Raw genomic sequence first — 23,998 nt, forward strand, 5'->3', positions numbered from 1 at the left:
CGGTTTCCTCTCACAGTCCACTGATGTGCGGGTTAGGTTGATTGGCCAGGCTAAATTGCCCCTCAGTGTCCCGGGGTGCATAGGTTAGAGGGATTAGTGGGGTAAATATGCAGGGTTACAGGGTAGGACCTGGGTGGATTGTTGTTGGTATAGACTTGATGGGCCGAATGGCCTCGTTCTGCACTGTAGGGTTTCTATGATTCTATGAATAGCCTCCTTCTGTGTTGTTTGATTCTAATGATGTGTATGGTGAAATTGCTTTGATGTTGCTAATTTTCTTTCTTGTTGATTGAGTTTGCAGGGCTGTGGGGGACATGTTATGCAACCAAAATAATGTTCACGTTGCTGTAGTAATCCTACAAACCACACACACATATTGCTGCAAGGGGGCACTGGTGGGTTTGGAGGTGATATCGAGGGTAGTGAATCACTTTGACTGGAATAACAGGGTGTCCTCAGTCGAGGCCAGGGCTGAGCGTTCCAGCAGTGAAACCACTAGTGGCATTTGTTTAGTTTTAATATTGTGGTGTATCCCAACAGTACAGCATGGGAGCTGAAAAGAGAAATGTTCAGCCGATATAGAGGCACCAATTTCCCTGGGTGTGAATGCAGACTTGCGGGCCAATTGTCCATCTGCTGAAAATGATTGGGCAAATTGAATCCTTTGCCTTGTTGAGATGACTCCCTGTTACAGGGCTCCCAGTGTATCAACAAGAGATTATATAGCACCTTTAACAGCGGCAAGACATTCCAGGGTGCTTCATGGAAACATTACCAAACAAAAAGTAATGCTAAATAAGTAGGCAGCAGAGCAAATGACCAAAAGCTTGATCAAAGAAATTTATTTATTAATGACAAGTAGGCTTACATTAACACTGCAATGAAGTTACTGTGAAAATCCCCTGGTCACCACACTCCAGCACTTGTTTGGGTACACTGAGGGGTAATTTAGCATGGCCAATATACCAACCAGCACACTTTTGGACTTTGGAGCACCCGGAGGAAACTCACGCAGACACAGGGAGAACATGCAGACTCCATGCAGACAGTGACCCAAGCCAGGAATTGAACCTGGGTCCCTGGTGCTGTGAGGCAGCTGTGCCAATCACTGTGCCACCATGTCACCCCGAGAGAGAGGGGTCAAGTTCACAATTGGAGAAGTGCAAAGATCCCAGAGGGTTGTACAACATTACAAAGAGAAGTGTGACTATGGAGGGATTTAAAATAAAGGGGAGAATTTTTAAATCTAATACTTGTTAAACCTGGAACTAATATAGGCATGTGTGCTGAGGGGTAGTGGGCTAACGGGACTTGCTGTGTGTTAGTACAATAGCTGCTGATCACTCTGGCTTCCTTGGCTGTTAGCTCTGCATGAAAAGGTGGAAGTTGGTCCGAGTGAATTCCTGATGAATTGTGTTCAGAAAGTTGTCAGACTCCTCTGGTATTTCTCGGACCACCCTCTGGCTGGGGAAGCAGCCTTGCTCTGGGGTGTAAGTAAAGGTAAAGGTGCTGGAGAAGATGATTCCATCGCTCCTCATCAGAGAGAGGGGGACCGTGATGGGCTGTCGTAGCCAGCGCCACTCACTGCTGTACGCACAGATATCAGGAACCACGCAGATCACTGATTTGGGATTTCTGTGAAGGGAAAACATTGGATATATCAGAATCCAGCTTTCACTATTTCCATTTCTGACCTGCAATAACACCTCCTCACTGCCTCAGATACTCACATGTTCACATATTACACTTCCAATTGTGTCAGGTTTTTTCAATTCAGATGTTTAATTATCTCCAAGTTTCTACTTAAGAACTTTACAGATCATTCTGATTATTCTCATTTAGGGAGGATGGTGGCATTCCGGGTACACCACTGGGCTAATAAACCAGAATCCCAGGCTAATGCGGTGGATAGAGGAGAGCCGGTGGATGTGGTCTTCCTGGATTTTCAGAAGGCGTTTGACAAGGTACCTCACAAGAGGTTATTACAGAAGGTCAGGGGGCATGGAGTTGGGGGTAGGGTGTTAGCGTGGATAGAGGACTGGTTGTCAAATAGGAGGCAGAGAGTGGGGGTCAATGGGTGCTATTCGGATTGGCAGATGGTGACTAGTGGAGTGCCCCAGGGGTCGGTGCTGGGGCCTCAGCTATTTACCATTTATATAGATGATCTGGAGGAGGGAACCGAGTGTAGGGTGTCGAAATTTGCTGATGACACCAAAATTGGTGGAAAGGCAAATTGTGCGGAGGGTGGGGAGAGTCTACAGAAGGATCTAGATAGGCTGGGCGAATGGGCCAGGAAATGGCAAATGGAATTTAATGTTGGTAAGTGCGAGGTGGTCTACTTTGGTAGGAATAATGGTAGGAAGGATTATTACTTACGTGGAGAAAAACTGCAGCAGGCGACGGTGCAGAGGGACCTCGGGGTCCTTGTGCATGAGTCGCAAAAACCCAGCTTGCAGGTGCAGCAGGTGGTCAGGAAGGCGAATGGGATGCTGGCTTTCATCGCGAGGGGGATTGAATATAAAAGTAGGAAGGTCTTGCTGCGGCTGTATAGGGCATTGGTGAGGCCGCAGCTGGAGTACTGTGTGCAGTTTTGGGCGCCGTACTTACGCAAGGATATTTTAGCCTTGGAGGGAGTGCAGAGGAGGTTTACTAGGCTGATTCCGGAGTTGAGGGGGTTGAGCTATGAGGAGAGGCTGAATAAACTAGGCTTGTACTCGTTGGAGTTTAGAAGAATGAGGGGAGATCTCATTGAGACGTATAAGATGATGAATGGGATGGATAGGATAGAGGTGGAGAGACTCTTCCCGCTCAGAAAGGATAGTAGGACTAGGGGGCATAGCCTCAAGATAAAGGGGGGGCGGTTTAGAACAGAGTTGAGGAGGAACTTCTTCACTCAAAGCGTGGTGAATCTCTGGAATGCTCTGCCCGTTGAAGTGGTGGAGGCTGCCTCGCTAAATATTTTTAAGACGCGGGTTGATGGGTTTTTGATGAGAGAGGGGATTAAGGGTTATGGGGAGAGGGCAGGAATGTGGAACTGAGCCACGACAGATCAGCCATGATCTTACTGAATGGCGGGGCAGGCTCGAAGGGCTAGTTGGCCTACTCCTGCTCCTATTTCTTATGTTCTTATGTAATGGTCAAGTGACACAGATTCAAATACCACCACAGAATTTGAAATCAATTCATTTTTTTTAATTCGGAATTTAACATCTCATTAATGACCGATTGCCCTAAAAATCCATCTGGTTCACTACAATCCTTCAGGAAAAGAAATCTGCCATCTTTACCTAATTGGTCAACATATGACTCTAACATGTGACAACAAGGGCAATTAGGGATGAGCAACAAATGCTGGCCTTACCCGTAATGCCCAAACCGCATGAACAATTTTCTTTTTAAAGAATTCTACATCCCTTCCTCCAGTGCACTTGTTTGTATGCATGTGTGAAGGTCAATCCATGCTATATAACACATGCACCATGTGAATGTGGATCCATGATATAGCACATGCCTATCATGGCTCTGACATGCATCATTATGAAGTACTTCGAAAGGCTAGTCACAGCATGAATCAATTCCAACCTCCCAGACTACCTGGATTCACTACAGTTTGCCTACCGCCACAACAGGTCCATAGCAGACGCCACCTCCCTGGCCCGACACTCAACTCTGGAACACCTAGACAACAAAGACACCTATGTCAGACTCCTATTTATTGACTACAGCTCTGCCTTCAACATCATTATTCCCACAAAACTCATCTCTAAACTCCATAGCCTGGGTCTCAGCTCCTCCCTCTTGGACTGGATCCTGAACTTCCTAACTTACAGACAACATCAGTAAGGATAGGCAACAACACCTCCTCCATGATCATCCTCAGCACCGGTGCCCCAGAAGGCTGTGTTCTCAGCCTCTTACAATACTCCTTATACATGATTATGTGGTCAAATTCCCCTCCATTTCAATTTTCAAGTTTGCTGATGATATCATCGTAGTGGGTCGAATCTCAAACAATGACCAGACAAGAGTACAGGAATGAGACAGAGAACCTGATGAACTGACACAGCGGCAATAATCTCTTTCTTAATGCCAAAAGATGGAAGGAGATTGTCAGGAAGCGTAGTGGAGTTCTTAATGCCAAAAGATGGAAGGAGATTGTCAGGAAGCGTACTGGAGAATATGCTCCTGTCTACATCAATGGAGACGAAGTACAAAGGATCGTGAGCTTCAGGTTTTTAGATGTCCAAATCACCAACAACCTGTCCTGGTCCCCCCATGCCAACACTATAGTTAAGAAAGCCCACCAATACACCTACTTTCTCAGAAGATTAAGGAAATTTGACATGTCAGCTACAATTCTCACCAACTTTTACAGATGCACCATAGAAAACATCCTTTCTGGTTATATCACAGCTTGGTATGGCTCCTGCTCTGCCCAAGACTGCAAGGAACTACAAAAGGTTGTGAACATAGCCCAATCTATCACGCAAACCAGCCTCCCATCCATTGATTCTGTCTGTACTCCCTGCTGCCTCAGCAAAGCAGCCAGCATACTTAAGGACCTCACACATCCTGGACATTCTCTCTTCCATCTTCTTCTGTTGGGAAAAAAATACAAAAAAGTCTGAGGTCATGTACTAACAGACTCAAGAACAGCTTCTTCCCTGCTGCCATCAGACTTCTGAATGGATCTACCTCGCATTAAGTTGATCTTTCTCTACACCCCAGCTATGACTGTAACACTACATTCTGCACTCTCTCTTTTCCTTCTCTGTGAACAGTATGCTTTCTCTGTATAGCGCGCAAGAAATAGTACCTTTTGCTGTATGCTGTTGTTGTTCATCCATTGTCATCAGTGAGGACCTTGACACCATTAGTCATTTTGAGGGTGGTTGCGGTGTGTCCGAAGATGACTGGTCTGGCCAATTTGGGCACGGAATGTCTTGGCACATATTGGACAGACTTGGGTAGACACTGTAGTTGTTGTGCTGGTGGCTCTGGACTTGCTCAGCTCATGCTTAAGTTGTGCTTCAGCAATACACCTTGGTTCGTGAGCTTGACAGCTTTTGTGGATGAGGCAGTGCCAGGTAGGGTGGTTTTGTGCCAAAGTTTCCCAGGTGGTCATGCCAATGTCAAGCAACTTCAGGGAGGCCTTGAGTGTGTCTTTGAAACATTTCTTCTGCCTTCCACGCAAGCATCTTCCAGCAGAGAGTTCCCAAAAAGGAGCTGCTTGGGTATGCGCTCGTCTGACATACGGATGATATGACCTGCCCACCGGGTCTGCGCTTTCATCAGCAGTGTGTGGACTGATGGTGGACTTGCTCTAAAGAGAACTTCACTGTCTGGTACTTTGTCTTGCCATCAGATGTGTAATATTCTGCGAAGACAAGTCGTGTCGAAATGATTGAGCTGTCTTGCATGCCTTCGATACACAGTCCATGTTTCACAGGCATACAGGACGGTAGTGAGTACCGCGGCGCTGTAGACCTTCAGTTTTGTTGCTGGGCTGATTCCTCAACGTTCCCGTACAGTGGAGCGCAGTCTACCAAAAGCAGAACTTGCCTTTGCTATTCTGCAGTTAACTTCTGTATCAGTAGTCACTGCTTGGGAGAGGGTGCTGCCAAGATAAGTGAACTGGTCCACTGCCTGTAGTTTCTGCCCTTTGATTGTGATTATGGGTTCTGTGTACGGTGCATGAGGAGCAGGCTGGTGCATGACTTTTGTCTTTTTAATGTTGTTTGTGACTCCAAAGTTGTCACAAGCCGTGGAAAATTTGTCCATACTGACTTGCATCTCTGGCTCTGAGCCAGCATACAGGGCGCAGTCATCGGCAAAGACGAAATCTCATAGAACAGTCTCTTTCACTTGTAATAGCTTGAAGTCTCCTCAGGTTGAAGAGCTTCCCATCCACTCTGCACTGAAGCTGATTCCAGCAACACTGTCCTGGAAGGCATCATTCAGCATGGCAGTAAACATCATGCTGAACAATGTGGGTGCGAGCACACAGCCCTGTTTGACGCCATTGGTGACTGGGAATATCTCAGAGGATTCTCCATCATCCAGTACTCTGGCCATCATGCCGTCATAAAACTGGCGTACCATCTGAATGAATTTGGGGGGGGGGCAGCCGAACTTTGACATGATCGTCCGTAGGCCTTGTCAGCTTATGGTGTCAAAGGCTTTCACAAGGTCAACAAAGGTTGTGTAGAGCTCGCGATTCTGCTCCTGACACTTCTCCTGAAATTGGCGCACAGCAAAAATCATGTCAGTAGTCCCATGACCTTTGTGGAAGCCGCACTGTGACTCTGGAAGCAGGCCCAGCTCCAGATGAGTGACCAGACGATTTAGCAAGCCTTAGCGATTTAGCGAGGGTTTTTCCTATGATGGAGAGCAGCGAGATTCCTCGGTGGTTGTCGCATACTTACCAATTGCCCTTCCTCTTGTAGAGGCCTACGATGGAAGCATCTTTAAGTTCCTGAGGAACGGATCCTTGCTTCCAAAAGGACTGGAACAACTTGGTGAGCTTCTTGATAAGTGCAGGACCAGCAGCTTTATAGATCTCTGGGGGTATGGCATCTGCCCCTGGGGCTTTGCCACTGGATAGCTGGCTGACAGCTTTTGTGACTTCAGCTACTACTGGTGAGTCATCCATGGCGCTGTTGATATCGACCTGGGGAATCCTGTCAATTGCCTCATCGTTAATAGATGACGGTCAGTTGAGGACGGCTTCAAAGTGTTCAGCCCATCTCTGCAGGATCTGAGCCTTCTCTGTAATGAGAGTTGTACCACCTGTACTCAGGAGGGGGGTGCTCCCGAGGAATTGAGGTCCGTAGAGAGTGTTGAGGGCTTCATAGAACCATTTCAAGTCATTTCTGTCAGCGTATCACTGTACTTGATCTGCCTTGGTGCTCAGCCAGGCATCTTGCATTTCACACAGTTTATTCTGGACTGTCCTGCAAGCACTGGTAAAAGTATTTTTCTTGGCAGCTGATGATGGGTCGTTCTGACAGGCCCAATGAAGACGGTGCTTTTCAACAAGTAGAGCCTGTATCTCATTATTCTCATCAAACCAATCATGTTGCTTGCAGGTGGAGGGCACGAGCATCTTCAGCACAGATGTATGGATAGCATCCCTGAAGTGTTTCCAGTCGTCTTCAGCGCTGCGAAGTGCAGGTCAGCAAGCTTGATTTCTAAGTTTCCAGCCAGTGCTGAAGATATGCTGGGGTTCTTTAGCTTGGCCACATTGATTCTTTTCATAACCTTGCTTCCTTGTGGTCGCCTCTTGGGTCTGATGTGGAGCCTCATTTTGGAGACAACGAGCCTGTGATCTGTCCAGCAGTCAGCACCACACATGGCCTTGGTTACTCTGACATCCTGCCTGTCTTTTCTCCTGACAATGACAGAGTTGATAAGATGCCAATGTTTAGAGCGGGGGTGCATCCAGGAGGTCTTGTTACGGATAGGCAAACGGAAGGTTGTGTCGGTGATGAGGAGGTCATGTGCTGCACAGGTCTTCATTAAGAATAGGCCGTTACTATTACACTTGCCCACTCCATGCCTCCCGATGACTCCCTGCCAGATTGCAGAGTCACACCCTACTCTTGCATTGAAATCGCCAAAGCAAGATCAGCTTGTCGGTACTGCTCACTGCTGATAGTAGGGTGTCTGGTTTTTCATAGAACTTGTCTTCCATCTCATCCGGGTTGTTCATTGTGGGAGCATTGGCGCTTATCAGGGTGGCTTGACTTCTGTTCTATAGCAGAAGCTGTAATGTCATAAGCTGGTCGTTCACAACCTTGGGTAGACATCAAGTTTCTGAACAAGGTGACTCCTGATGGCGAATCCAACTCCAGCATCATGACAATCATCGTTGCCATGACTAGTCCAGAAAAAAGTGTATCGACCTCCAGTTTCACCCAACTGACCTACGTTGGCAAGACGAGTTTCACTCAGGGCTGCAATGTCAATATTGTATCTTGCAAGCTCTCTGGAAACTAAGGCTGTTCTTCTCCCTGATCTGTCTGCTGTAGGGTTGTCCAAAAGTGTGCGCACGTTCCAAGTGCCAATGGTGAGCGGTGTCACCTTGTGTTTTATTTTATTTGTTTGACCGCAAGATGGGATCCCTGCCAGCTGCAGTAAACTGGCCAGGGTGTACTGAAGCAGGCAATGTTTAGGGCACCTTTTCTAGCCCCTTCCTCATTCAGCAGAGGTGGGCAGTGCGTTCCTGAAGAGGACTGCTCAGTCGCCCAGGTAGACGCTGAGTTCCACTGCTGCTTCAGCCAGCGGAAAATGACCATTAGACCTGAGCCACCTACATGCAGGTCCGTGACTACAGCTCCCAGTGAATCCACACATGCTGCTTCATCGCTCGCCCATCGCCACAGGACTTCAAGGGTTGAACAGGATGGATCATCAACAAGGGTTGATGATGATGATGATGGTGTCGAAACTAGTGCTTGATTTGGATTAAAATGAGAGAGAGTTATGCAACGTCAGCCTCACTCTCTCTTCCCAATTCCCATCTAGATCCAGTGGCAAAACAAGAGTCAAGACAGCTGGAGGTGGGACTAGGCGCAGTGGATGACCAGGACATCTTCTGTGTTTTGTTCTGCTCTTCGCGTTCCACGACGCTTGCAGAGACCGCCTTCTTGACTGTTGGACCTTCCATTGGTCTCGTCTGCTCAATCCGCCGGACTCTATCTTCACATGCTGGGATAGACATCGCCCCATCTCACCGAGGGTTGAGGCCCGTCGGCTACCCTCACCTGGTTTAGCTGGCTTGTTGAGGCCATTGCCCGGGGTGTGGCCGCTGTCACATGCAAACAGCTACGGGGAGCCACAGGTGAGAGCTGAGTGCCAGGTGGGGACAAAGGATGGACAAACCGCCCTGAAAGGACACGACATGTTCCCCCACCAAAGATAATACCCCTCCCTGACACCCCATACACCCCCACTGTATGCTAATACATGTGACAATAATAAATCAAATCAAATTGAATGCACATGTGAATGTGGATCCATGTTATATAACACATGAACACATGCATGTATGAATGTGTGCATATGTGTGATACGTACATTCTGAGTGAAAGATCTAATGTATTTTAAATTATGAAAGGGTTTGATGGAGCCAGTATAAAAGGGAGTGATATTTGATCTGTGCCAGCAATGCCTAACGGGCTCTTAGCTGATTTTTCATTGCACCAGATTTTAGAAAGCAATTCCGAGGAATGTTCCAAACCAATTTTGCTCCAAGATCTTTCCACTTACTGGATAGTTCAAAACTACAGCTTATAAGTATGGGATTGCCAATAAATCCAAAAGGGAATTCTAGTTAAATCTCTTTATTCAGGGAATGGTTAGAATACAGAATTTCAGGAACAATTTGCATTTATTTCTTTCTTTAGTCTTTTATGCGATGTGGACATCACTGGCGAGGCAGCATTTGTTGCTTATCTCTAATTGCCCTTTCAGAGGGCAGCTAAGAATTAGCTGTGGGTCTGAATCACCTGTAGGCCAGACTGGATAAGGATGGTATCTTTCCTTCCCTAAAGGGCATTAATAAACCAAACGGGTTTTTAACAACCATTGGTGGTATCTATTATGGTCACCATTACTGAGACTAATTTCAGCAAGAAGTCTCACAACACCAGGTTAAAATCCAACAGGTTTATTTGGTAGCACGAGCTTTCAGAGCACTGCCTCTTCATCAGGTCCACTCACCTGATGAAGGAGCAGCACTCCAAAAGTTTATGCTACCAAATAAACCTGTTGGACTTCAACCTGGTGTTGTGAGACTTCTTGCTGTGCCTACCCCAGTCCAAAGCTGGCATCTCTCCACATTGAGACTAGTTTCATAATTCCAGATTAAATAATCCTGTTGCCATGTTGGGATTTGAACCCATGCCCCCAGAACATTAATCAGGACCTCTAGCAACTAGGCTGCGCTGCCACCAGCTCCCCCAACCAGGTAAACTCATCAGCGAGAAAAAAGAATTTGCAGAAAAAGCGAGCTACAATACAGAGAAGTCTCTTGTGAAAAATAAACATCAGTAGAGACCTGTAGGCATGTACAGATTGACCTGTTTCTGTGCTGTAAAGTCTACTTATTAAAGTTTATTTATTAGTCACAAGTAAGGCTTACATCAACACTGCAGTGAAGTTACTGTGAAATTCCCCAAGTTGCCACAGTCAATGCATCTAATCAGTGTGTCTTTCAGAATGTGGGAGGAAACTGGAGCGCCCAGAGGAAACCCACACAGACACAGAGAGAACATGCAAGTTCCACACAGACAGTGACCCAAGCCAGGAATTGAACCCAGGTTTGAACCCTGGAGCTGTGAAGCAGTAGTACTAACCACTGTGCTATTGTGCCGTCCATAAACTCTGTCATTGGCACAAATGACACCTGTGCTTAATGCTCTCTCCACTCACATTGTCTCTACCTTTAAGACTTGATTACATGTAAAGACTCGCATTCCAATCATTATCTTGTAAACCGAGTTTGTGTCTATATATGCCATGTTTGTGAACACAACTCCCACTCACCTGATGAAGGGGCAGTGCTCCGAAAGCTTGTGGCTTGTGCTACTAAATAAACCTGTTGGACTTAAACCTGGTGTTGTGAGACTTCTTACTGTGCTTACCCCAGTCCAATGCCGGCATCTCTTGTGAGACTTCTTATTGGCATAAATGGCAGCAAGGATACATAAAGCAATCAGTTCAATCCTAGGCTTGTTGTTAACTTTCCACAATAGTTAGCACAACCCATTCTCTATGTCTCAGTGAAACTTCTTAATGTCTTAAGTATGTTCACACTACATTTTACTGTGATAGTGTTAACTGATATGAGCAGAATCCGGTCCCATATATGGCGACCCACAATAGACTTTACCCCTCTGATAGTTAAATATGGAAGTGTAAACCTTATTTATCAATCTTTTTTGAAAAACAACTTTTTGTACACAGCGAGTTATGATCTGGAATGCACTGCCTGAAAGGGCGATGGAAGCATTGATGAATAAAATTCGAAAGGATTTTATAAGTTCTTCAAAAAGGAAAACAAAAACTACCAAGTTATGGGGGAAAGAATTGTCCAAGATCTGCAGGCAAGGTGAATTGGCCAGAATGAACACATGGGGTTGTGGGGGTGGGTGGGGGGTGGTGGTGGGGGGGGGGGGGGGGGGGGGGTGGGGGCGGCGGTGGTATGGGAGGATGGATTGGGCCTAGGTAGATTGCTCCATTGTCAGTTGAGGTAGTATGGGCGGAGATTAGAAATAGGAGAGGAGAGGTCACCCTGTTGGGAGTCTTTTATAGACCTCCTAAAAGTTCTAGAGAGGTTGAGGAAAGGATTGCGGAGACAATCCTGGTTAGGAGTGAAAGTAATAGGGTAATTGTTATGGGGGACTTTAACTTTACGAATATTGATTGGAGTTGCTATAGTTCTAGCTCGCTAGAGGGGTCAGTGTTTGTACAAAGCGTGCAGGAAGGTTTTTTGTCTCAGTATGTAGACAGGCCAACTAGAGGTGAGGCTATATTGGATTTGGTGCTGGGAAATGAGCCAGACCAGGTGCTAGACTTGGAAGTTGGTGTGCATTTTGGTGATAGTGACCACAATTCGGTTACGTTCACCTTAGTGATGGGAAGAGATAGGCATGAACCTCGGGTCAGCAATTTTAGCTGGGGTAAGGGCGATTATGAGGCTATCAGGAGTGAATTAGGAAGCATGGATTGGATTAGGGGATTACAGGGACTGGGAACGTCTGAAATGTGGAGTTTTTTCAAGGAGCAGCTACTGCGAGTCCTTGATAGGTATGTCCCTGTCAGGCATGGTGGATTTGGTAGATCTAGGGAACCGTGGTGCACTAAAAGAGTTGAGTCGATGGTTAAAAAGAAAAAGGAGGCTTATGTTCGGATGAGATTGGAGGGCTCAGATAGTGCACTAGAAAGCTTTAGATTGGCTAGGAGGGAGTTGAAGAGTGAGTTGAGAAGGGCTAAAAGAGGACATGAGAAGACTTTGGCTGATAGGATTAAGGAGAATCCTAAGGCGTTCTATAGGTATGTCAAGAACAGAAGGTTGGTCAGGGCAAGATTAGGGCCAGTTACAGACAGCAGGGGGAAGTTGTGTGTGGAACCGGAGGAGATTGGAGAAGTATTGAACCAATATTTCTCTTCGGTGTTCACGCAGGGGGACATGAATATAGCTGAGGAGGACATTGGGTTGCAGGGGTGTAAAATAGACAGTATTACGGTTGATAAAGAGGATGTGCTGGAAATTCTTGAGGGGCTGAAAATAGATAAGTCCCCTGGTCCGGATGGGATCTACCCTAGGATTCTCTGGGAGGCTAGAGAGGTGATTGCAGAGCCTCTGGCTCAGATCTTCAGGTCGTCATTGGTCTCTGGTGTAGTCCCGGAGGATTGGAGGATAGCGAATGTTGTCCCATTGTTTAAGAAGGGGAACAGAGACTTTGCCGGGAATTATAGACCGGTGAGTCTTACTTCTGTTGTGGGCAAGGTTTTAGAAAAAATTATTAGGGATAGGATTTATAGTTATTTGGAGTGTAATGAATTGATTAGAAATAGTCAGCATGGTTTTGTAGCGGGTAGGTCGTGCCTTACTAACCTTATTGAGTTTTTTGAGAAGGTGACCAAAGAGGTGGATGGGGGTAAGGCAGTTGACGTGGTATACATGGATTTTAGTAAGGCGTTCGATAAGGTTCACCATGGTAGGCTTCTGCAGAAAATGCAGATGTATGGGATTGTGGGTAATCTAGGAAGTTGGATCAGGAATTGGCTATCAGATAGGAGACAGAGGGTGGTGGTGGATGGTAAATATTCATCATGGAGTGCAGTTACGAGTGGTGTGCCTCAGGGATCTGTTTTGGGGCCACTGTTGTTTGTAATTTTTATTAATGATCTGGATGAGGGTATAGTTGGGTGGATTAGTAAATTTGCTGATGACACCAAAGTTGGAGGTGTGGTAGATTGTGAGGAAGGGTGTCATAGTCTGCAGGGAGACTTAGATAGGTTGCAGAGCTGGGCCGAGAGGTGGCGGATGGAATTTAATGCGGAGAAGTGTGAGGTAATTCACTTTGGTAGGAGCAACAGATGTGTCGAGTATAGGGCTAACGGGAGGACTTTGAATAGTGTGGATGAACAGAGGGATCTAGGTGTGTGTGTACATAGATCCCTGAAAGTTGGGAATCAAGTAGATAAGGTTGTCAAGAAGGCGTACGGTGTCTTGGCGTTTATTGGTAGGGGGATTGAATTTAGGAGTCGCAGTGTAATGTTGCAACTGTACACTACTCTAGTGCGGCCGCACTTGGAGTACTGTGTGCAGTTCTGGTCCCCGCATTACAAGAAGGATGTGGAGGCGTTGGAGAGGGTGCAGAGGAGGTTTACTAGGATGTTGCCTGGTATGGTGGGGAGGTCCTATGAGGAGAGACTGAGGGATTTAGGGTTGTTTTCGTTGGAAAGAAGGCGGCTAAGAGGGGATCTTATTGAAACATATAAGATGATTAGAGGTTTAGATAGGGTGGATAGTGATAGCCTTTTTCCTCGGATGGAGAAAGCTAGCACGAGGGGGCATGGCTTTAAATTAAGGGGGGGTAGCTACAGGACGGATGTCAGGGGTAGGTTCTTTACCCAGCGGGTGGTGAGGGATTGGAATGCCCTGCCTGCTGCAGTTGTAAATGCGTCTAGTTTGGGGGCGTTTAAGAGATCTCTGGATAGGTTTATGGACGAAAAGGGATTGGTATAGGCTAGTGGGTCATTGTTTTTGTAACTGGTCGGCGCAACATCGTGGGCCGAAGGGCCTGTTCTGCGCTGTAATGTTCTATGTTCTATGTTCTATTGGATAGTCAGTGCAGACTCAATGGGCCAGCTTCCCTCCTTCTACATTGTAGGGATCCTATGGTTTCTATGGAGTGGGAGAAAGTGGATAGTTTTAAAGAGCCAGGTAGGTGTGACGAACCAAATGGCCTCCTGTTTTGCTGTACAATTCTGTGAACACCAAAGAGACCTTGGCCTCTAAAACCCAATGGGGTTGAGTACATGCAGCTCCAGCTTGCCTGCAGATATAGTCTAGTTTCTGATATCGTCCTTACCTGAACATTGTTTCTGCTTCCACATCACCAAACCACACTTTCAGGTTTGGACTGAAGCTTTCCCCTTGTACCTCCAACATTGCGACATCACCTCCTCCATTCAGCTTGGAAAAAAGAGAACAAACATCAACATGTTACAATAATAGGAGCATGGCCTGCAAGGCTATGAGGGGTCAGGCACAAACATAAAGATCATGCAGTCAGTATATGACCTTTCAAGCATGTGACCAAGAAACCAAGCATTATCCTACCTAAATCAAACAACCCTTTGCTCATAAGTACTCCTTTATTCCCCCTCTCTCTCTTCATCAGTTTGGTCTTTAGGAAGGAGGCCAAGGCCACAGTGAAGATATTCACTAAGGTGCATCAGGGGTGAGACAAACTGAGACTTACTTTCATTAAGAAATCTAATAGAAGCCACCTCTTAATGAAATACCCTGTCAGCCCTCTCTGATGAACATAAGATATGGCATGACATCGATCAGAGGAATTTTCCTCAGTGTTCTGGCCAGCACTTATCTTTAAACTAGTGTCAATAAAACAAAACAGATTATCTTGTCATTTACCTCATTGCTGCTTGTGGGAGCTTAAGCTGTGAAAATTGGCTGTGTGTTTCTTGTATTACCACCGAGACTCTCCGATCTCGCCCACAGCTGCAATTTTCCAGTCCCTCTGCAGTGAATGCTGTTCTGGCTGAGCGTCAAATTTTCCGTTCTCACTGGCAGCAGTGACTGCGTGAGTGAGATTGGAGAATCCTGGCCTACACTTCAAAAAGTACTGCATTGACTGTAGATGTCCGAAGGTAGCTAGAACCCCAAATTATTGTTTTCGCATGAAAGGCAGCCTCTAAGAAATGCGCCCAGCCTGTTCTCCCCCTGGGGTAAGTACCTGGATTCTGACCTGTGCCATCTGACTCATGTACCGACAGTCAGAACTCACCAGTTGAGATATTGCTGAGATATTGACCCCACTGTGGCAGGCAGGGGATTTTCACTGGCTTTTAAAATGGGTGCCTCTCAAATGCCCTTTGAGGTGAGGATCACCTTTAACATGTAATGGCCCCATCCCCACAGCTTAGGATGGGGTTGGCATCTTCTCCTGTGAATGACAGTGAGCTGTCCTCCCCTGTCCTGCCACCAGTGATGTGGAGATGCCGGCGTTGGACTGGGGTAAACACAGTAAGAATCTGACAACACCAGGTTTAAGTCGAACTGATTTATTTGATAGTAAACTCACAAGCTTTTGGGGTTTGTCCCTTCGTGAGGTGAATGGACAGTTCTGGCCTCAGACAGAGCATATAACAGCACAGACAGTTTACAGATTACTGATTAGAATGCGAGTCTTTACAACTAACCTGCCATTCAAGTCTTAAAGATGCCGACACTGTGAGTGGAAGGAGCATTAAGCACAGGTTAAAGAGATGTGTATTGTCTCCAGACAGTACAGTAAGTGAGGTTTTGCAAACCCAGGCAAGTCATGCTCAGTGAGCAGAGACTGATAGCCAAGTTCCGCACACATGAGGACGGTCTCAACAGGGATCTTGGGTTCATGTCGCACTATCTGTCACCCCCATGACTTGCCTGGGTTTGCAAAACCTCACTTACTGTACTGTCTGGAGACAATACACATCTCTTTAACCTGTGCTTAATGCTCCTTCCACTCACAGTGTCAGCATCTTTAAGAGTTGAATGGCAGGTTCGTTGTAAAGACTCGCATTCTAATCAGTAATCTGTAAACTGTTTGTGCTGTTATATGCTCTGTCTGAGGCCAGAACTTTCCATTCACCTCACGAAGGGACAAACCCCAAAAGCTTGTGAGTTTACTCTCAAATAAATCAGTTGGACTTAAACCTGGCGTTGTCAGACTTCTTACTGTGATACCAGTGGAGCAGGTTTCTCCGAACTTAAGGCTCTGCTGCCTTTTGTTCAAGTTGCTTCCCACCCAGCACCTTGAGTCCCTAGAACGTTTATTTTTTATTCATTTGTGGGACATGAGTGTTGCTGGCTGACCCATCCCTAATTGCCCAAGGGCAGTTGAGAGTCAACTACATTGCGGTGGCTCTGGAGTCACATGTAGGCCAGACCAGGTAAGGACAGCAGGTTTTCCTCCTTAAAGGACATTAGTGAACCAGATAGGTTTTTCTGATAATCGACAATAGTTTCATGGTCATCAGTAGATTCTTAATTCCAGATATTTTTGATGGAATTTGAATTCCAACATCTGCCATGGTGGGATTCGAACCAGGGTCCCCAGAACATCAGCTGAGTCTCTGAATTAATAATCTACCAACAACACCACTGGGCCATCACCTCCCCTAATGGCTGGACTCAGAGATCTGGACTAATGATCCAGAGACACAAGTTCACATCCCAATAATCAAACTGGAGAACTTAAATTCAATGAATTAAATAAATCTGGAAAGAAACTATAACAATAATGGTGACCTTGAACATGCTGGGTCGCCACAAAAACCATCAAGTTGACTAATGCCCTTTCAGGAAGGAGATCTGCTGTCCTTACCCAGTCTAGCCTACATGTGACTCCAGATCCACAGCAATGTGATTGACTCCTAACTGTCCTCTGAAATAATCCATCAAACCAGTTGTTAATAAGTTGGCTTACATCTATCTCCTCAAGAGCAGTTAGGTGTGAACGATAAATGTTGGGCCTTGTCAGTAATGCCCATGTCCAAAGAACAAATTTAAAGCACACAAACTCCTTCTTTCTCTCCAGTCCTCCTAAGCTCTGTAGGTAGAATCGCTCTCCTAATCTCTTCAATCTTGCTGAGATTTTGCAATGTTGCCCTTGGCCCTTGAACTTGCTCTCTCAGTTTGAATCTCTAAACATCAGGGAAATCATAAAGAGTTGTCACACTCTCTGACTTCACTGCGAAGATCTTACCTCAAGGCTGCTGATGATGGGAATGGGAGTGACAGGAATGTGAAGCTGTGCCAGGCTCTCACTAAATGTGTATTCCACAGTTTCAGTACCAATAATTGTCCAGCAAGCACCATCATTCAATACTTCCCTGTTGGTTTCCTTGGAGCAGGGGGTTGCCTTTGAAAGGTCACAGTAAAGCATCAGGTTAAAGTTCTTTAACAAAACATCTCCTGTTAGACTTGTTTCCGCAATTCAACAGCACTCGCTGAAGAATTCTGAGTGCATGAATAGCTATACTAACTGCCAATTTAAGACAATCAGTCGAGTTTGTAACATGGCTCATTACTGTTTGTTAGAAGTGACATTACATTCATTTACAGGGACCCATTCCATGCAAACAAAAGGAATATGTTGAAGCCTTGTACCTTTCTTGAATTACCCAGGAGTTTGGGGAGCCTGTAGTTTCCCATAGGTTTCTCCAGGGAAAAATCTTGGCCAATTAGAATTTAATTCCCAAACAATCAGCACCCTTTTCTCCTGTAGTGTAAATTGTGATCGTTTGAAATTTGGCATTCTTGCATTTGTCCTGATGAGTGCCAGCTGAAAAGCTTCAAAAAAAAAAAGTCCCTCTTTTCAGTAATATTCAATGCTGAGTTTCTGAGAGGCAGTAAATTATTTTCCGTCACTTATTTATTCAACCTGTAGAAATTCTCCAACTACCATTCTCCAAAATCCAATGTTACAAGTGCAAATTTATTTTTCATGTTAAAGGATAATCTCCTTCTGGGAGCAACCCAGCAGAAAAATCCAAGAGGCTCTTAAAAAAATTGCACTTATAAAAAAAATTCTTCAAACACTTTTGATTTTTAATTCTAAAAATAGTGGAGATGGAGGGCTAAAGACTGTCTAAGAGTCAAAGATTCATCCAATCATATTTTCAGGTGGAATTTTCCTGTCTCACCCACCATGGGATTTGTAGCAGGCGGGACAGAAAATTTCGCAGACCGTGCAAAGATTCGTTGACCTCAGGTGGAAATTTCTGGTCTTGGGTTGTGCATGGTTGGAAAATTCTGCCCATAGAGTCTGACTGTTTTCTAATTGGTGTGGGGAGTGAAGGCACTACAAGGATGGATATATTAGGTGACCAATTTAGGAGGAGTGTGGTGGGGCAGACGAAGGAAGTGAGTTATATGATTCATCCAAGCAGAGTTGGCCGCCCAATCCTCTGCTCACAGTGTCCAAATAGTCCAGTTCACCCAGCTACAGGAATAAGGTGTCCCAGCTTGTTGGGAGGTGTACCTGGAACTGAATGATGTTCTCGTTAGACAGGCACAGGTACATCCTATCAGTATCCTTGATGTGAAAGGCACACTTGTGAAGTTGAGAGACAGGTTCGTCCACATCCAGCACTGCGTATTGTTTGTTCACCTTCCGAATGACCTGTACGCACAATTACCACAGGGAGAAGCAAATGATTATGTCAGTCTATCAAGCAATCATCTATTAGCTCCAGAATGGAAACAATATCCATCACTTTCATAAATATTGCTGAAATCAGAGACATGTTGCTGTCTTGCACTCATCAGGACAAACACAAGAATGCCAATCTCACAATTCAGCAGAGAAGGGAATCTGAGAAGCCTTTACTTTCCTATTGCTTCCTCCATGCAAGACCTCAACCAGACCTGATTTATCAATCAGTGAGCACTCTTTTCTCCAATGGTATAAACTGTTGTGTTTATCTGAAATTTAACATTCTTCTGTTTGTTCTGATGAGTGAAAGATGAAAAGCTTTGGCAACATGTCTCTCTTCACTAGACTGACTCGAGAGATAAGGGGTTTGTCTTATGATTGGGCAGTTTAGGTCAAAATTCCTTGGAGTTTAGAAGAATGAGAAGAGATCTAATTGAGATGTATAAAATGTGAAAGTAGACATGGAGAGGATGTAGGGCAATCTAGAAAAAGATGTCATATCTTTGAATAAAAGTTAGCAGACTTAAAACACAGATGAGGAGAAATTACTTCTCTTAAAGGGCTGTGAGTCCGTGGAATTTGCTATCCCAGAATGCAGTGGGCATGGGGTAAATTTAAGGAAGAGGTGGATAGATTTTTAATTAGTAATGGGTTTGAAGGGATGTGGTGAACAGGCAGGAAAGTGGCATTGAGGTTGAGATGAGATTAGTCATGGTTGTATTAAATGGCGGAGCCTAAGGCTCGAAGGGCTGAATGGCCTACTCCTGCTTCTAGTTCTTATGATTCTAATGATTCATCAGTACAATTCAAGTTCTGAACTACAAGCTACTTTTGTAAATCTCACAAGCAGAGGAGCAGGGCTCTGGCTGGCTGAATCATTAGGCCCAATTTGATGCGATCAGGATTAAAAACGAGAGAAGGGGTTCTGTTTCACTCTCACCCGACAACAATTTGCATTTTATAGCATCTTTAATGCTGAGTGAAAAACATTCCATGGTGCTTCCCAGGAGGTTATTAAAATCTATCCCCAGTTTGAGGAAGTTAAAATCTTCGAAAGTGATTGAGTTCCCCTGTGAATTGAGTACAGTGGAATTCCCCTGAGAAACTACTGTGGAGTTGTTTCTGTGCAGTTACCACAGTTACAGAGGGGCAGCGTAAACAAGACAAACCAGAGACAAGAGAATGGGAACCAAGATAAACCACAAGGAGAACAGCCACAGTCATATAGTTGTTTGGATGTGTAGCCATGTAAGCGTGCTTCTTTAGTAATTAATCATTATAATTAGGCAAGCATATAGGGGCTGTAACTGGTTAATTATATTCACCTGACATAAGTGAAGTAGAATCACAGGATCCTGACCATGCAGAAGGAGGCCATTTGGGCCATCAAGTCTGCACTGACCATAATCCCACCCAGGCCCTATCCTCTTAACCCCTGCTAGTTCCCCTAATAGAGGGGAAATTTAGCATGGCCAATCAACAAACCTGCACATCTTTGGAGTGTAAGGTTTATCGTTTCCTCTGGAGCACCCAGAGAAAAGCCACGCAGACACGGAGAGAATGTGCAAATTCCACACAGACAGTGACCCAAGACCAGAATTGAACCCAGGTCCTTGGCACTGGGAGGCAGCAGTGAGAACCACTGTGCCACCCAAGTAATTAGAGCTATTAGCTGCAATTGGACAGCAATGACTTGAGATCAATTATATACTTGTGATTGGTTCATGCTAATTATTTACAAGATAAGCAAAAGTATAATTACTGTTGCAATGTATTGCTCAGGTGGTCTGTCTGCCAACTCAAAGGGGAGTTCCCTCCTATAGCTTGAATAAAGGCCGATTTAAAATTCCAAAAATTTTCTCTGGTCTCTCGAGGGAAATGAAATATGGGTTTGCTCGATGGCGGAGAAGTGCCTAACATTGTTGTTTTGAGCAGTTGGTAAAACAGCCTCGAAAGCCATTCAGTCACACCAGGGCAACTAAGGGCAGCACAGTGAATGCCTACCTTGCCAGTAATGATGCATCCTGGGTATAAATTTTAAAATTCTCCCCCAATCAGCTAGGCTGCATCTTTAGTTACATTTATTTCAATGTTAATGGTACTGGAAGCTATCCTTGGCATCCTGATGGGGAAAGGGAAATTAGCCTAGTTTGGAAAACACAAAACACACATAACACACATTTGCACGCATATACACGTAAACTCACACAACCGCAGAAACCCATAAACAAAAACTCACATACACGAACCCACACACAAACAAACAGGAACCCACACACAGACAAACAGGAACTCACACACACAAACCCCGACACACACAAAGTCCCCACACACAAAAGCCCCCACACAAACTCCCTATACACAAAACCACACACAGGCTAAAAAGAATGGGCTTGACTGCAATTCATGTTTTGTCCCCAGTCGCTCCCCCGAAGCAAGAAACTTCTGGCACACTTGCCAAGGTGAAGCATAATGGCACACATTGTGAAGGACGGGGAAGCTCTTGAAAGCTATATGGGCCCATACCCTGACTATTGCACATGGGATTGAATAAATATGCAACACAGAAGCAGGCCATTCAGTCCAACTTGTCTATACTGGTCGGTTGCTCTTTTCGCTCGACATGAGTCTCCGAAATGCTGTTTAATCACCTTCCTGTCAACCATCACTTGTTTTTTGGATTGGGTGGTTTTACAGTCAAATACCCTCTCTGAAGCTGGGGATTGGCACTGATACACAATGGCATGCCTCTACCAGCAGCTGGGAACTGACATAGCCAACAACCTACATCCTGGAATCCTAAACCCTGGGCAGGACACCCACTCCAGCTATCCCCAACCAGCCCTACTAATGGAGGAGAGAAAAATTAGACAAAACAAATAAAATAGAGGTAAAAGAGAGGAGAGATTATGTACACTTCACATTCAGCCTCATTGAACTTGAATTATATTCTTCAGAATTTAATTGTTTTATAATTCTCTGTCCCAGATGAAACCACATTTTAGATATTATACATCAGAAGAGGGCAGGATAAGTAGCAAGATCGAGGACGACGAGTTTGATCAAAACTGAGTCCAGAGAAGATGGTCATACCATGCTCGGTAAGGAGACTCCTGAGGTGGTGCAAACTAACTTGACAGCTGATCCATATCTAATGTATCCATCACGAGGGCGGAAATCTCCCCTCTGATACTGATCGTTCTCTGCGGAGGAAACAAAAGAGTTAGGGAAAGGTGAAGGTGGCACAACATGACATTCCCTACACTTCCCAGCTCAGACTACACGGAACGTTACACGGCCAAGTCTTGTCATTCCAGGCTCCATATTTCATTTTGACCAGCGGAAGATTTACACGGGGAGTTCTTTTTAAATGTGTGGTGGCCATTGCACACCAACTACCACATAGGCTCAGCCGAGGTGCGGCTTAGTCCGAATGCAAATGAGCTTCAAGACAATTGGTGGCCAGTCTCTGCTGTGAGATATTGGCACTGTCTGTATGTGCGCAGGGCCTCAATCAATTAGACCAGTTCTCCCCAAGTTATGAATTGTGACCATGACCACCCCCCCACCCTCCGCCCACCACCACCACCACCACAATGAGATTGCAGAGGTCACACTTTGGGTCACAAGCTACCCCTCCTCCAAGTAGGGGAGGCAGTGGCATGTGGTATTATCACTGGACTGGTAATCCAGAGACCTAGGACAATTCTCTGGGGACCCAGGTTCGAATCCCGCCATGACAGATGGTGAAATTTGAATTGAGTAAATATCTGGAATTAAGAATCTACTGATGACCATGAAATCATTGTCAATTGTCAGGAAAACCCATCTGGTTCACTAATGCCGTTTAAGAAAGGAGATCTGCCATTCCTACCTGGTCTGGCCTACATGTGACTCCAGAGCCACAGCAATGTGAGGGATGGGCAATAAATGCCAGCCTAGCCAGCGACACATACATCCCATGAACAAACAATAAAAAAAAAGTAACAATGGCAACTGAGACCACCCTGTCTATATGCACTGAGGGGGGCACTGAAATCTAAACAGTGAAGACTGCACAAAGGACTGAGGAGCACTGCCTCACCCACTGCTTTGCTACATTACTGCAGGTGAATGGGAAGAGCCTTATCCCTCAGGGGCTGGCAGCTCTGTTCCTGCAGGTTCTGTTTAAGAACCAGGCTGATGGGGTAGTTCCCTCCACGGACTGAGTTGTGGAGCATTGCAGAATGCTACCTGGGGAAGTGAGGTACCATTCCACCTTCTCTGTGACAATGTTAGAAATGCAGATCTCTTCAAGAGTAAACTAAGACAGGTTCCAGAATGAACTGTGAGCCAGCGATATGCACTAAAGTTTGATCTCAAGAACTGGCTTTTTCCCAGCGGGGGAGCTGCTTCTGGGCAAGGAAAGGATCCAGAAGGCTGGAGTGATAACTCGTATTTATATTGAACTGAAGTACAACATTCCACAAACATTCACTCCCTCCACCACTGATGAACAGAGACAGCCGTGTGTATCATCTACAAGATGTACTGCAGCAATTTATCAAGGTTCCCAAAGAAAAACCTTCAAAATTCATGACCAGTACCATCCAGAAGGACAAGGGCAGCAGATATCTGGGAACACCACCACTTGGAGGTTCCCCTCCGAGTCACTCACCATCCTGGAATTGGAAATATATTACCGTTCCTTCCCTATCACTAGGTCAAAATCCTGAAACTCCCTCACTGACAGTGCTGTGGGTGTACCTACACCTCAGGGAGTGCAACAGTTCAAGAAGGTGGCTCCTAATCATCTTCTGAAGGGCAACTAGGGATAGGCAACAAATGCTGGCCCAGCCAGCGACACCCACATCCCATAAAATGAATTAAAAATAACAATGAAACAGTCATAAAAAACAGAATGTCTTCCACTCCCTGATTCAGTAAATAGATATGTAAAATACTGTGCACTCTCTTTAAAACCTTTGTATCCTTTCCCTAAACTGAGTTGGACACAATGCACCAGCAAGAAAACTGACCAGTAATTTATTAAAACTGGATATAGTAATTTGTAGAGATGCAGTAATATTCAGAAAACTTTACCACTATTTTCTAACAGAAGCAGGTCCTGCAAAGGCTGTTATGAACCCTTACCCAAATGCAGTGTCAAAGCTGCCCACTGTCTGGCACTGGCGATGAACTCTCCCCCCTCCACACACAGGTACCGTGTACTAACCGTTTGAGATCGCAGACGGTTGAACAAAGCCACCTTGGAGCCTGAAGGGATACACACTAGGAACAGCAATGAGCCATAGTGAATAACTTATGCCTGGAAAAAGCCTAGGCCCATTAACATACTTCCAAACAATTTTCACTGCTAGAGGTTCATAAAATCATGAGGGGCATAGATAAGGTGAACAGCCAGGGTCTATTCCTCAGTTTAGGGGAGTCCAAAACTAAAGGGCGCATAGAGGGTGGTGCGTGTGTGGAATGAGCTGCCAGAGGAGGTGGTTGAGGCTGGTATAATTCCAACATTTAAAAGACATTTGGACAGGTACATG

At 45.4% G+C, this 23,998-nt stretch overlaps 1 protein-coding gene across 1 annotated transcript in view; it reads right to left on the minus strand.

Annotated features, from left to right (window-relative positions):
• Positions 1-204: 204 nt before the first annotated feature.
• The window catches only part of rbpjl (recombination signal binding protein for immunoglobulin kappa J region-like), a 53,106-nt gene continuing 29,312 nt past the window's right edge, over positions 205-23,998 (minus strand). Inside the window, exons 8-13 of the mRNA XM_080205212.1 lie at positions 23,592-23,729; positions 21,552-21,661; positions 18,285-18,425; positions 17,007-17,162; positions 14,106-14,209; positions 205-1,635 (exon numbers count right to left, since the gene is read on the minus strand). Coding sequence (XP_080061338.1) covers positions 1,362-1,635; positions 14,106-14,209; positions 17,007-17,162; positions 18,285-18,425; positions 21,552-21,661; positions 23,592-23,729 — 923 coding nt within the window. The 3' untranslated portion in view covers positions 205-1,361. The remainder of the gene's footprint in view (positions 1,636-14,105; positions 14,210-17,006; positions 17,163-18,284; positions 18,426-21,551; positions 21,662-23,591; positions 23,730-23,998) is intronic.

This window comes from Carcharhinus amblyrhynchos, chromosome 16 (assembly GCF_965287045.1).
Source record: "Carcharhinus amblyrhynchos chromosome 16, sCarAmb.v2.hapA, whole genome shotgun sequence".
Classification (NCBI taxonomy): Eukaryota; Metazoa; Chordata; class Chondrichthyes; order Carcharhiniformes; family Carcharhinidae; genus Carcharhinus; species Carcharhinus amblyrhynchos.